The sequence below is a fragment of the Ovis aries genome, chromosome 24 (genome assembly GCF_016772045.2).
Source record: "Ovis aries strain OAR_USU_Benz2616 breed Rambouillet chromosome 24, ARS-UI_Ramb_v3.0, whole genome shotgun sequence".
In the NCBI taxonomy this organism is placed as follows: domain Eukaryota; kingdom Metazoa; phylum Chordata; class Mammalia; order Artiodactyla; family Bovidae; genus Ovis; species Ovis aries.
Window position 1 is genome coordinate 34,698,094 of NC_056077.1, and position 13,185 is coordinate 34,711,278.

The window sequence follows — 13,185 nt, forward strand, 5'->3', positions numbered from 1 at the left end:
GGCGCCGGAAGCAGCGCCGCTCTCGCGAGACAAGGCGGAGCAGAGCCGGGAGGTCCTGTGCAGTGTGGAGGTCGTTGGAGTCACTTGTCTGCTGACAGCTCCTCTGCCAGCCTGTCTGCGCCCCGCCCGCCCCAGCCATGCTTTCCGCCCTCGCCCGGCCTGCCGGCGCCGCTCTCCGCCGCAGCTTCAGCACCTCGGCCCAGGTAGGCCCTGCGAGGGGCAGCCTGCAGGTGGAGGCTCTCCGGCCTAGGCCACGTGTGTTCCTGGCTCGCGAGCAGCCTTGACCCCGGGTCAATCAGCTTGGACCGCAGGGCCGCCTGGTGCAGACCCGCAGTTGTGTCGGCTGGGTCGGCCCTGATACTGGGCGGGAGGTGCGGGGAGAAAGTCCCGGAGGCAGGGAGGCGGGAAATAGCCCAGCTCCAGTACCGGGCCGCTTCTCCGAGCCTGCCAGTTCACCCCCAGAGTCTGCTCTTGACCTGTGCTCCTTCAAGCTTGAGAAGCCAGGGCTGTAGGGCCTAAAGTAACTTACCTTCCGTGGTATTTTGAGAGACTAACCTTGTTGTTGCAGCTTCCGTACAAGCGTTGTGTAATTTTTAACTTCATAGTGCAGAGAGAACTACCCAGGGTAAAACACTGGTCCCAGGTTACACAGTCTTTTGGCCAGAGGATTAAAATTCCCCTCTGCTGGCCGCTGCAATTTTTTCTTTTTGGATCACCAAGCCTTCCCTCTAAGAACCCGAAGACTCTGCTTCCTCTTAAGGACCTTTTGAAGGCTGCTGCCTGCGGTGGACCGCCTGGGCCTGGCTTGGCCTGAAACTACTTAAGCCTAAGCTATTTTTAGCCGACTCGGGCAGCGATTCCTAAACTCTGGTGTGTATCAGAATCACCAGAATACTGATAAAGATCAAAGACAGAGGGTCAGTGAAGGAGATAGGACCCGCTGGGCCTCTGCTTTTACCAAGAGCCCCAGGTGATTCTAATACAACCCAAGTATGAGAACCCTGGAATACCCACCTCGCCTCTTAAGTACCTTGCCCTAAAAGGGAGGTGATTGTTAAATGAGGTTCTGCATTTCTTAGCCTCTGCCTTTCAGACCAGTCTCTTGTGTGTTCAGTTCATTTGGAAAATAAATATACACATAAGTGCCTTTGAATATCTGCTTGCCCAGAACTGTGTTGGGTGCTGCAGGTGATACCAGGATGAGTGAGAAGCAGCACTTATGCCAAAAGTGAGTAAACTTAGGACCCCTAGGACCAGTGGGAGTGTTGAAGAGTGACACTGAGGAGTAGGGGAAGGGAACTAACTGAGGAAAAGACCAATATTTGCTGGTATGATTTCATGAAGGGTATTGAGACAAGAAGGAACATGGAGAAAACCAAGGCTTTGGATTTTGGAGTTGAGTTGCTAAGGTAGGAAAAACTGCTTGGAAAGAGTGATGGGAGTTGGCGGTGGTATTGATATCAGGAGCTCAGGTTTGGATATATTGAGTTTAAAATTCCTACTGGACATACAGACAGAGTCGTTGAGAAGGCAGGTGTATAAGTCAGAAAGGTGAGCTTGAGCCAGATGGTGCATTGGCCTAGAGACTTTAGATCCCGTGTCATTAACAGGAAAAATGGAATGAGCATTCAACGTCCGTGTATTTATGTCTCTGTATGTACTAATGTTCTAATATATAAACACAAGAAAGAAATTTAAAAACAAGCCGTTAAATAAAGTTTGTTATACAGACTTTAAAAAGCAATCTTGTGAAAGAAGTGTTACTATATATCCATTTTCAAAGCCTAACTGCTAAACAGTGTGCCAAACAGTGGGAAAGGATGTGAAATCTGGCAACAGCTTGTTTAGGAAGAGATTGTGAGCTGTCCTGCAATACCAGAGCTTCTCATCTCACTGTAAAGATTCCACCATTTACAAGTTATGTTTTTATAAATATAGCGGAGCTGATGAAACCTTGTACAAAACGTAACGTGGCCTCATTCCACTGAAAGCGTGTTACATTCGTCTTGTTTGTCACAGGGGACTAATTGATCCAAGGACCCTAGTTGAGGACGCCAGGTCTGTTTCCTGGTAGATATTAATTCTTCACCTGTTAGACAGAATTAAGACACAGTCTTCCACACTGACATCCCGCACACCAAGGGGACTGTGTCTTGCCCCCCGTGTTGGAACCCTGGTCAGTCGTGGGAGTCAGGCCGAGAAATCTGGGCATGAGGAACTTGAGAAGATTTTTGAGCAAGGCAATGATGAAAACTTTGAATTTGGGGGAGGATGGTTGAGAGGTAGAGCTGAGGACCTAAGTTAGACAGTGGAATCAGAATGGAAATCAGAGGCAGGTTAGGGAGATGTTTGATATGCCAGCTCCTTCGTATCCTAACTGGGTGTCTCCAGTAAGGAAAGAGGCAGAAGATAGGAATAAAGGTTTGAATGTGGGTGAACACAGGTGCCATTTGGGGACAGGGATGGGAGAGGATGCGAGGATAAATTTATTTGCACAGTTGGGTTAGTGGGACCAGTGGGATGCCTAACAGAACTGGAGATGTGGAGTTGGAATCTGGGAGTCCCTGGGATTTGGGACAAGGACTGAGGGTGATCGCTGAAGCCCCAGAGGTGAGTGAGACTCCAGACTTCAGGTTCTGGGTGGTTGGTCCAGCTAGTTTTCTGTGAAGTCAGGGGTACAACTTAAAAAACGTGAATTTGAATCTTACTTATAGTATATGCCCTTTCGAGTTTTAATTTCTTCAAGCAGATCACACTGTGTGTGAGGTGGGTTTTTTTGAGGTTTTTTTGTTTGGTTGGTTTGGTTTTGTTGACAGAAGCCCAATATTGCTGGTTTCTGTTGCTGTGGACCATGACGTGCAGCCGCAGCAGCCGTAGTGTAGACGCTGCCCTCCAGGACTGTGTCCTGGCCTTTGAACTCCTGTGGCTGCTCCTTTCTCAGTTTGTCTTCTTCCTGGCCTGCTTGCCGGGATAGGCTCCCCTTCTCGTTTGTGAGTTTAGGCTAGAAACAGCCCTGAGGTTGGCTGGGGTTTGGGTTAGGCCCTGCGCGAGACCTAGAGGGGAGAGTGCCTCTTGTGTAAGGGGAGTGAGCTTTAGGGCAGGACTTCGCTTCAGGACAGCTCTTTGCCCTCAGCTCCTGGGCATCTCACTGCCTGGCCGCTCGGGAGCTGGCCAAGGCCTGTTTCACTCCTACAGCCCCCAGGTCCAAGCACTGGCCCATTGGTAGGATTTCATAAATATTTGTTTATAGTTTTTAAAACTGCACGTTGCAGGCGAGGCTTCTGTTAGCAGTCCAGTGGCCGAGTGAGTAGTCTGCTTGTCTCTCGAGGGTACGGGAGAAGTGTGCCCTGACTCTCACAGTATCTGAAGGCATAGTTGGTCCCCCGTTTTCCTGAGGCATGCTTCTGAACATCCTGAAAGAAACAGGGCCTTAGGGTTGGTAGGCATACCTTCGCCTCTTTGTTTGGAACCACTGCAGTAAAGGCGGCCAGGGGCCGTAGTCTGCAGTTTTTACCATGTGAATCCTTTTAATGCTGATTCCGTCTTCAGAGTCCTCTCTCTGTGCCTCTTTCTAGAACAATGCTAAAGTAGCCGTGCTGGGGGCTTCCGGAGGAATTGGGCAGCCGCTTTCGCTTCTTCTGAAGAACAGCCCATTGGTGAGCCGCCTGACCCTCTACGATATCGCTCACACGCCTGGAGTGGCTGCCGACCTGAGCCACATCGAGACCAGAGCGACCGTAAAAGGTACTGGGCCCGCCTACCCCACGGACCTTTCATCTCTTCTCCCCAGTAGACCAGGATCCAGGATTAGAGTGAGATTCTTGGGTGGAACTAGGTGTTCAGAGACTTGGGGTTTCCGTGTCCATTTTAGAATTTAATTTTATAAATTATTGCAGCTTTTTGGACTTGTCTCTAAAAATGCTAACTAGTGTCTTTCAGAAAAACAACAGTGGCCTGATCTTCCCATTTAAAAATTTTTTATGATTTTAAATCATAGGAGGGCAGGGGTGGGGGGAGCCTCCTGCAGGGACGTGGGGGCAGTAAGCGGCGCTGTCCCTGGTGCGCTGCCAGTGCCTTCCGGGCCGGGCCGGGCCATCCCTCCACCCCAGGGTTTCTCTCGCCAGCTTCTTCAAAGCACGGCCACCTTAGGGAAATCTGAAATGAATATAGGTATATTATCCAAGAAGTCATTCATAATCACATAGAGTTATATATAGCCTGCTCATTATAGCAGCGTTTATCCATGTCACCAAATTCTTGGTAAAGTCATTTTTTAAGGGTATTATAAGTTATAGCTTATTTATTGTTATACCCATGCTGTTAGCCATTGGGCTGTTTTGTGTTGTGCTATTGTATAAATATTTATGTAAGCTGTGATAAGCGTCTTTTTATCTTTACATTTTGTTTAGGATCGTAAAAGTAGAATGAGTAGGTACGGCTGCTTTACAGCTTTTACTGTAGATGTCAGACTGCTGTGCAGGAAGCTTGCGCTGCTTCCCGTCTCCACTGATGGTGTGAGGCTGCCGATGGTGTTTGCACATGGCTTCAGTGGGTGTAGACAACACAGGAGGTTAACTTGTCAGGTCACATGCTCTCGTGCCTTCCAAGGTCCCTGTGCATTCATTGGCTTACTTTTTCTTGGGCTGTACATTTTAGAGTTTCCAGAAGCTCACACAATAGGGAAAAGTCAAATCAAAGCAGGTTTTGGTCATTGGGGCCAATTCCTCTGAGATGTTTGAAAGTGAACCTTTTTCTCCTCAGGCGATAGGCGTAAACAAAGCCGGTGCTAATATGTAGAGTCCCTGTGTGTCGTGGATTCTCTCTCCTGGCCTCCAGTGCCCCTTCTGATCTGACCCCAAAGTGGAGCTTTTGTTAGAATGACCATGCTGTGGGATAAGCAGCTCTTAGCGGGAGCTGAACAGGGCTCAGCGGTGCTGGCAAGTCGGGTCAGATAAGGCCAAGTAGCCGACTTGGATGGTTATTCCATTCTGTAGGGAGGCTGGGTCATAGAGGCTGGGGAAAAGTGGAGTGAAAGGGACTGTCCTGCCAGCCAGAGTCGTCCAGACCATGGCGGTAGTTCTCAAGGAGAGGAACCCCTTCACAGATAGCCCTTCCATCCTGTCTTGAGGCTTTGGTCAGATTTGGACCTGGGTGGGGCTGTCCTCCTGGGCTCTGTCTGTGTAGACGTGCTGGCCTCTGTGGGTCAGAAACTGAAATTGCCCACTCGACTGCTTTCTTTTTTCCAGGCTACCTCGGACCTGAGCAGCTGCCAGACTGCCTGAAGGGCTGCGATGTGGTGGTCATTCCGGCAGGAGTCCCAAGAAAACCAGGTGTGTGTTGAAAGCCTTGCCTAGCATCTCCCTGAAAGTCAGCTAAGGACATGGCTTTCCATGAAAAGTGGAGCCGGTCTTTTCTCTGCTGCAGAAAAGATTCCAGGCTCCCAGATGCCCGTGGGGACAGACCCCTGCACGAGTCACTGGATCCCCTTGCCCAGTCTCTTGGGTTTTCCGCACGGAATGCCCTTTTCTCCACACACCTCTGCCTTGGAAGGCTTACTGATCATCCTCGGGTGTAACTCCCCTCTCCGCACCCCCCCACGCTCCACCCGCACGGACCTCTGTCTTGGCACTTGTCACACTGGGCTGTTTTCCCTACAAGACGGATTTACTTGACAGGGACCCTGTGTCACTCATGTTTAAATTTCCTTAACAACAAACACACAGCACTTGGCACGTGTTTGGAAATTCGTCCTGTGCTTTATGAACAGCATTGAATTGGATCGTTCTCAGGTATGACCCGAGATGACTTGTTCAATACCAACGCCACGATCGTGGCCACCCTGACTGCTGCCTGTGCCCAGCACTGTCCGGAAGCCATGATCTGCATCATCTCAAATCCGGTGAGTGCCCGCCGTGGGCAGGTGGGTGCCGCAAGTGCCGCCTGGAAGCTCAGTGTGCGGCTGTGCTTAGAGGGGGGAGTAAGCGGGTGATGTGCTGAAGTGGATCAAGGGTATGAATGCTAAGAGGCCCTTAAATTTTATTTCCTGAGGGTTCTTTGTGGCCATGTGAGTAGTAACCTGAATTTCCCATCAAGCGTGTGCCTTTGTGCAGGTCACATCCCCTCTCGGTATCTTAGTCCTTCCACCTGGAAAGCAGGTCCGCTCCTCAGGCCGCCTGTAGCTGAGATTTCGGCAGCCTATTAGCTCCTTTCACTGTGCTCCACTCAGGCTCTGCAGTTCCCGCCGCTCCGGCCTCTCCCTCCTCACACTCACACCTGATCACGTACACAGCTGCCCCCACTCGCCCCTACCCAGGCCCTGCTCGCTGGTTTTTGCAGGAAGCTTGTTCCTCAGTTCACAAACTGCAGGTCGGGAGCTGTGTCCCCCTGAGAAGTCAGCTAGGGTGCGCATACCCACCCCAGCAGAGCCCCTGGTTGCATTTGACAGCGGCCTCCTCCATCCCTCCCTCCTGATTGAATCTGGACTCTGGTCTCCAAGTGCGAGAGGGACGCGGGTGAGGTGTGGTGGCAGTGCTCTGGACTGAGGGGCGTGGCCGCGGGCGAATACCCCAAGCTTGCAGCCAGGGCCTCTGAGAAGAGGGTCCTGCCCTTTCCAAGCAGCTCCCCATTCCTCAGGGGCCACTGGTCAGAAGTTGTTGGGGAGCTGATTAACCAGTACCTGATATAAATCTTGCTGGTTTTGTCTTATTTTTTTCCATGTACCAGGTAATATGTTAGGCATTTGCCATATATTAAGACACTTAACCTTCATAGTAACTTCATGAGGTCGTTGTCTTCCATTTTTACAGATAAAGAAACTGAGTCCCAGGGAGTTGATGTAACGCCCAGGGTTACAGTGCAGAGTGCCAGAGCTGGAACTTGGCCCTGGGCCATCTGAGCTTGTAGCCCTGTACTAGGCTGTTTTGTTGGTTTTTTTGAGAATGGTCTTTAGGGCCTAAGGCCCAGCTGGAGCAGAGCTTGGCCTGCGGAGCCTTCGTCACATTTTTAAGTTGACTGATGAAGGGTCACGTGCATATGTGAACTTTGGGGTCAGAGGTCACCAAGGGGAAGAGTGCCTGCAGCAGTGAACGGCTTCTTCTTTCACATGGCAGGGTGGGGGGCGAGGGGACGAAGCGGTTTTTTACAGTAGGGGCCCTTCCACGGTGAGGCTCAGTTACCAGACAGGGCAACTTAATGTGATACCTTCAGGCTTGCTAGAAGTCTGATGAGATTTTTCCTTCTGTCGCATGGCTCTGCTCTCAGAATGCAGGGGAATTGTGCCTTTCTCTTGGATTTACTAGGTTAACTCCACCATCCCAATCACAGCGGAAGTTTTCAAGAAACACGGAGTGTACAACCCCAATAAAATCTTCGGGGTGACAACCCTGGACATTGTCCGAGCCAACGCTTTCGTTGCAGAGCTGAAGGTGAGAGCTGCGTCGGGCCTCATGCACATGGCCTTTCTGATCCTCCGTGTCCATCCTTGGCTCACTGATGGGCATGGATAGGTCACGATAGGTCACGTGTGACCTGAGGGTGGTGTTAAATGTCTTCAAAGCTCACCTCCATCATGGGAGGCAGCTCTCACGTTTTTGTGGGGAATGCAGACGGCGGGCGCCTGCGTTGACCAGCTCGGTCTCCTCCCCGCGGCATCCAGGGTGCAGGCTTTCCCAGGGTCTCTCGCTGGCTGGAGTGGGTTGTGCTCCTGGTACTCTCCGCCTCTGATAACCAACCTTTGCAGGATTGACCTGCTCATCGTTAGGCAAACGATAAGATGAGCAAACAGGAAGGGCTTGGGCAAACTCCTGAGGTGGTGACAGCGTTGTTACCCCGGTCTGTGTCCTGATTCGCTTCTCCTCGGGAACCGGTAGTGACTTAGACTCCCCTCTGCTCTCGCCAGCTGCCGGCTTCTTCCTGAGCTGCCAGACTCGTCCTAGGGTGGGTGTGGCACCGGCACCGGGTCCAGAGTCCTTGGTGTGTTTCACAACTCACTGTCTAAAGTCCCTGCTTGTGGACCCTGCAGAACCACTTCCTCCCTCCCCAATAAACATCCATCCTAAGCTTCAGGCCATTTTTGTGACTCTGCAGAGGAGGGTTCCCATTCTACCTCCCACCAGTTAGGAATAATTGTCGAGCACGTGGCTTGGAGAGACGGACAGGCGCAGGATTTGACCTCCGTCTTCCACCCCTGCACTCAGCACCTCTCTCCACAGTCATTCTTGCTGTGGCGTGTTCCTCAGCCTCTGTCTCCACGGGGCAGATCCTGAGATGTGGCCCCAGGGCCTGGGAGCTCTGTGGAGTGAAGTGGAAAGAGATGCTTTCATTCCAGAGACAGTAAGTTTGAGCAAACTCTGGTGGGTAGTGAAGGACAGGGGAGCCTGGCAGTCTGCAGTCCATGGGGTCGCAAAGAGCTGGACACGACTGAACGACAGCAATTCTGGAGACAGTTGGATTGAATAGCCAGTTCAGCACATGTGTGTTTGGAGTGGGATTGTTGGTGCCATGTCCCAGGTGTCCAGCCTGGCACTCTATGCAAGCTCCCTGCTCCGTTAGCCCTCTGCTGCTGGGCCTGCCCACCCTTGTGACTGGACTCCCCTTGCTGGGTGAAGCGGGTTCCTAACTCAGGGCATCTCTCTCTAGCAGCTGCAGCATTTGGGGACTGCTAACCCCTCTCCCATAACTCCCACCAGCGTCTTTTTCTGCGATAAGAAATACCTGATTTGCAGATTCTTGGGGGGTGGGGGGCGGCACCATGCCTTAGGTTTAACAAGTGAATCAGCTGTCACAACAAGCCCCACTTAACCAACTGTGGCGTCGTGACCCCTTTCCACGTGTTTCCCTCCTTTTGGTCCCAGTCACTGAGCTGACAGACTTCTCAGCCCTGGCTTTTCTAGAATCTCAATCTCGTGCGAGGGAAAGAGAATCTGCGTTGCTCACGGTGAACGCAGTGTGGGCACGTGAGTCTGGGCTGAGGCAGGCGTGACAGCAGGTGTGGGAAGGAGGGCTGTCGGCCTCTGGTCCCAGGAAGCTGTCAGGCTGAGGGGGACCCACTGGGACCCTCCAGGGAGGCCGTCTCCAGCCCGCTGTGAAGGGAGAACCCACGGTGTCCTCACCAGACGCCAGGTTCTCCTCGCTGCGCGTGCCCAAGCTGGTGTCAGAGCGTGCAGGCGCGGGGGCTGGTGGGAGAGGTGAGCGTGGCCGGCGTCGCCCGCGGCCTCTTTCCCGGCTCCTTTGTTTTGTTCTTGGGTTTTGTGGATTTTCCCAGTGTTGGTGCTTCGGGTGCATATAACGTGTTTGACACTCAAAGTGCTTGTTTAAAAGTTAATCAGACTTCACGCTTCTCCTGACCAGGATTTGGACCCAGCCCGAGTCAACGTCCCCGTCATCGGTGGCCATGCTGGGAAAACCATCATCCCCTTGATCTCTCAGGTGCGTGTCAGGGCTGTGTGTCTCCTCGCCCGGAGGCCCCCAGACCACGAGTGCCCTTCAGAGGCTGACGGTGGGGCCCTGGGGCAGGCAGACCTCACCCTCCGTGGTTACTTGGAAAGGATTCCTCCTGTGGGTGCAGCCCCACCCCACTTGTCTGGGGGCCTCTTGATGGCCTGGGGGCTGTGGGGGCGAGTGCGGCCAGAAGGCGTTAGAACGGCCAGCTCCCACACACACTGAAAACTGCCGGTGGAAGCACCCCCTGCCTTCCCGATTAGGTCAGAGCAGGCAAGGTCTCCTTGTATAGAAATGAGGAGACAGAGTAAACACCCCTGAGAATGAGATAAATCACCTCGTGACCTCGGAAGAAAATACTGAGGAACCACTTCAAATCTGAATTGATGGACATCCTACAGAGCGAGCATTCGGTGCCCTTGACTCCTGTCATGAAAGATGGGAGGGCGGAGGGAGCAGTCAGAGGCGAGATCCCTGAGTGCTGTGGGCCCTGCCAGGCCCCTGAACAGCAGAGGGAGGTAGGGGGACAGTTGGTGACGAGTGAATAAGGTCTGCGGTCTAGTTCCTCGCACATGATACTAATTCCCTGCTCTTCATAACTGCACCCTGGTTATGTAAGATGTTAACATCAGGGTAAGGCAGGTGAGGAAAATCTTCCTGCTATTTTTACAGCATTTTGGTAAGTCTAAAATTAGTCCAAAATAGAATAAGTTTTTAAAACATGAGTAGGGATCTCACCGCACCTCCCAACAAAGTCAGCTTGTTCTTTAAAGAAAGGGTCTTGATTTCCCACATGGCTGCGATGCCCAGCCCCCGTGGGCTGGGGGCTGGGAGGGCGTGGGATCGTGGACCCTGGCCCTGCTCACACAGGCCTTGCGGCTTCTGCTTGCAGTGCACCCCCAAGGTGGAATTGCCCCAGGACCAGCTGGCCACCCTCACCGGTCGGATCCAGGAAGCCGGCACCGAGGTGGTCAAGGCGAAGGCCGGAGCGGGTAGGTCTCGGGCGGCCCCGGGCCCTGGTTAGAGTCTGAGCTGAAGACACAAGCACCCGGCAAGGAGCAGGGCCTTTTCTCAGTTTCACATCCACCCACTTGACATGCCACCCCCCTGCTGGGCGGCGTGGAGTAGTGTCTGAGGTCAGCAGAGCTAATTCCATGCCATTCATGCATTTATTGGGTCAGGGAATGCTGACGTACATTTCTGATGATTAGAAGGCTGGAGGCTACGCAGGTGGCTTTTCAGCTGGAGGGAGAGCGCGCCTGGATCTCCAGGTTGCGTTGCTGGTGTGGCTCAAGCACCTGTGTCCTCCTAGGCTCTGCCACCCTGTCCATGGCATACGCCGGAGCCCGCTTTGTCTTCTCCCTCGTGGACGCGATGAACGGAAAGGAAGGAGTCGTCGAATGTTCCTTCGTTAAGTCCCAAGAAACGGACTGTCCGTATTTCTCCACACCGTTGCTGCTGGGGGTACGTGCCTGGGGGCCGGGGCTCGGCTGAAGGAGGGGCGCGTTCTGTAGTGGAGAGTCAGCTGCTGCACCCAGAGCCTTCGCTCCGTGACTCAGATGTCCGTGAGCAGGGACCATCCCGCCGCCTTTGGAGGGTAGAAGCGCCACCGAATCAGGAGCAGGGAGATACCGCCGTCTGTGGGGCTGACAGGCTCTCGTGGCTCCAACAGCTGGTTGGCAGCGACCACCAGGGCAGCCATCCTGACGGGACCCTCGTGTCCCGAGGCGGCTTGCGGACGGCTCCCAGTAGCAGCTTCCCCACACCAGCCTGCGCTTGTCCTGAGCCCAGGGCCTGCCGAGGCCTATGCCGCTGTTAGGCATTCAGTTCCAACGCTGCTGGGCCGCTGGGACAGGGCCCTTCTCGTCCAGTTGCCGGCTTCAGCCAGGCTGGTGTGGGCAGCCGTCCAGTCTGCTTAACCCCTACCGGGTGTTCGGGGAGCAGCTTGCCATGTCTCAGCCGTGGGCACTGCTGGGATCAGCCTAGTGTATGCTCCCCTTCCTCTCAGGCCCAGAAAGAAGCCCTTCCCGTAGCCCCCTGGTGTCCACCATCCCCGAGACTCTCTGAAGAGGTTAGTCCCGGAGCCCACTGAGCGGGTGTGTGTGGCACAGTGAGGCCCCAGGGGCTGATGCTTCCGACCAGGGAGCGTCTGAGGAGGCCTGGATGCCAGGCTGCTGTCTTCCTAATGACCAGCGTTTGCCCGCGTATTTACATTGGGTTCTGGTGGACATTTAAGTGTTTCTTCAGTCCTTAACCAACTTGGGAAAGAAACTAGCTCCGAGAAGTAATCTGTGTTGGGGAGAATAACTCGTGTTACTAATTATTGAATTCTTTGTGTACCAGCTGACCCAGGTCTGTCCTCGCAGCCTTCTGTGAGGCAGATGAGGAGACAGACCTGGCGTGTGAGCCGCTGGGCTGTGCACACAGTGAGTTCCAGGGCCTGGCCCCCAGCCCGGGGCTGGCTGAGAGCAGCCTGAGTTCCCAGCACGGCTCACATCCGTCCCGTCCCGTCCCGTCCCCGATGCGTGTGACTCCCTCCGCAGGCTGCCCAAAGCCGCCAGCCGCTGGTGTAGACAGGCTAGGCGGGGGTGATGAAGTTACGAGCAGGCTCTTCTGTAACAAACTCATTCAGGGAAGCTTTCTTGTAAAATATTACCATCTCTCCTCTCTCCTTCAGAAAAAGGGCATCGAGAAGAATCTAGGCATCGGCAAGGTCTCCCCTTTCGAAGAGAAGATGATTGCCGAGGCCATCCCTGAGCTGAAAGCCTCCATCAAGAAAGGAGAGGAGTTTGTCAAGAGCATGAAATGAGAAGGCTCTTAGCAAGCAGTCGGTCTCCTTAACTTATTAAGGCATCATGTCACTGTAAAGCCGTTTCAGATACTTCTGTCATTTCAATTTGCTTGGTTGAGGAGGATTGTATTAATGAACCACCCCTTCCCAATCTCGGTCAGTCTGTCGGTGTATCAATAAAAGCAGGCTTTGATTTTCTTTTTCGGGGTCTCCTCCAATTAAATACTGCGATTTCTTCCCCGTTAGAGCCTACTGCAGAGTGTCTGTCTGGCATCTCTCCCATCACGAGTCAGAACTACATCTTATTTAAAATTTAGACTGAAGCATCCTGGTCTCCTCAGTAGCTTCAGGTCTAAAATCTCGATCAGTAACTGCTTTTCTCAAGCCTGCGCTGTGAGCTGTCACGGCCCCCGGGCGTGTGGGCTGGGGCAAGGCCTGCTCAGGCCTGATTCCTTCGTGTCCTCTCACCCACTCGCTGCCAGACCACTGTCTCCTGTCCCGTGGTTTTTCTGGCCCAGCAACCAGCACTGCTGGCTGGATTTCATCCTCCTCTCGTTGAGCCCTGATGTTCAGTGGCGGTGAAGACAGAATCGTGAGAAAGGCTGGGCAGGACCAGGAACAGCCAAGCCAGAACACCAGCTGCCGCCACGGAGCCGAGGACACCTGGCGGGGGGTTCCTGTCCTCGTCAGTCGCCGGAAGGAGCCTTCGCGCGTAAGCTGGGCTTAGGATAAGTGTAGGGGATTAAAGGGAGGCCCGCCTCCCTTCAGGCACAGGCTGCTCCCCAGAAGCCATGGCCTCTAAAATGGAAACTGGGAGCTCCATACCTAGAAAAGAACCTCCTGACGACAGGTGATGATGACCTTCAGTGAAAGGCAGGTGGTAGGTGGAGCTTCACCCAGTGGACAGACACTCTTACCTGCAGCTTTCCTGTCCCCCCCAATTAAATGTCAGTATG

General features: G+C 53.4%; 2 protein-coding genes across 4 annotated transcripts in view; one reads left to right on the forward strand and one right to left on the reverse strand.

The window, feature by feature from the left end:
• Window positions 1-792, reverse strand: part of STYXL1 (serine/threonine/tyrosine interacting like 1) — a 30,665-nt gene extending 29,873 nt beyond the window's left edge. For all 3 annotated transcript variants that reach the window (XM_060405976.1, XM_027961796.3, XM_060405974.1), the window contains exon 1: window positions 556-792. The gene's annotated coding sequence lies outside the window, so the exon portion shown is untranslated. The remainder of the gene's footprint in view (window positions 1-555) is intronic.
• Window positions 27-12,427, forward strand: MDH2 (malate dehydrogenase 2). Its single transcript, XM_004021260.5, has 9 exons — window positions 27-203; window positions 3,576-3,744; window positions 5,247-5,330; window positions 5,790-5,899; window positions 7,299-7,424; window positions 9,349-9,426; window positions 10,331-10,430; window positions 10,751-10,902; window positions 12,116-12,427. Exons 1-9 carry the CDS (start codon window positions 138-140, stop codon window positions 12,245-12,247), a joined length of 1,017 nt encoding a protein of 338 aa, XP_004021309.2. The 5' UTR covers window positions 27-137; the 3' UTR covers window positions 12,248-12,427.
• Window positions 12,428-13,185: the final 758 nt, after the last annotated feature.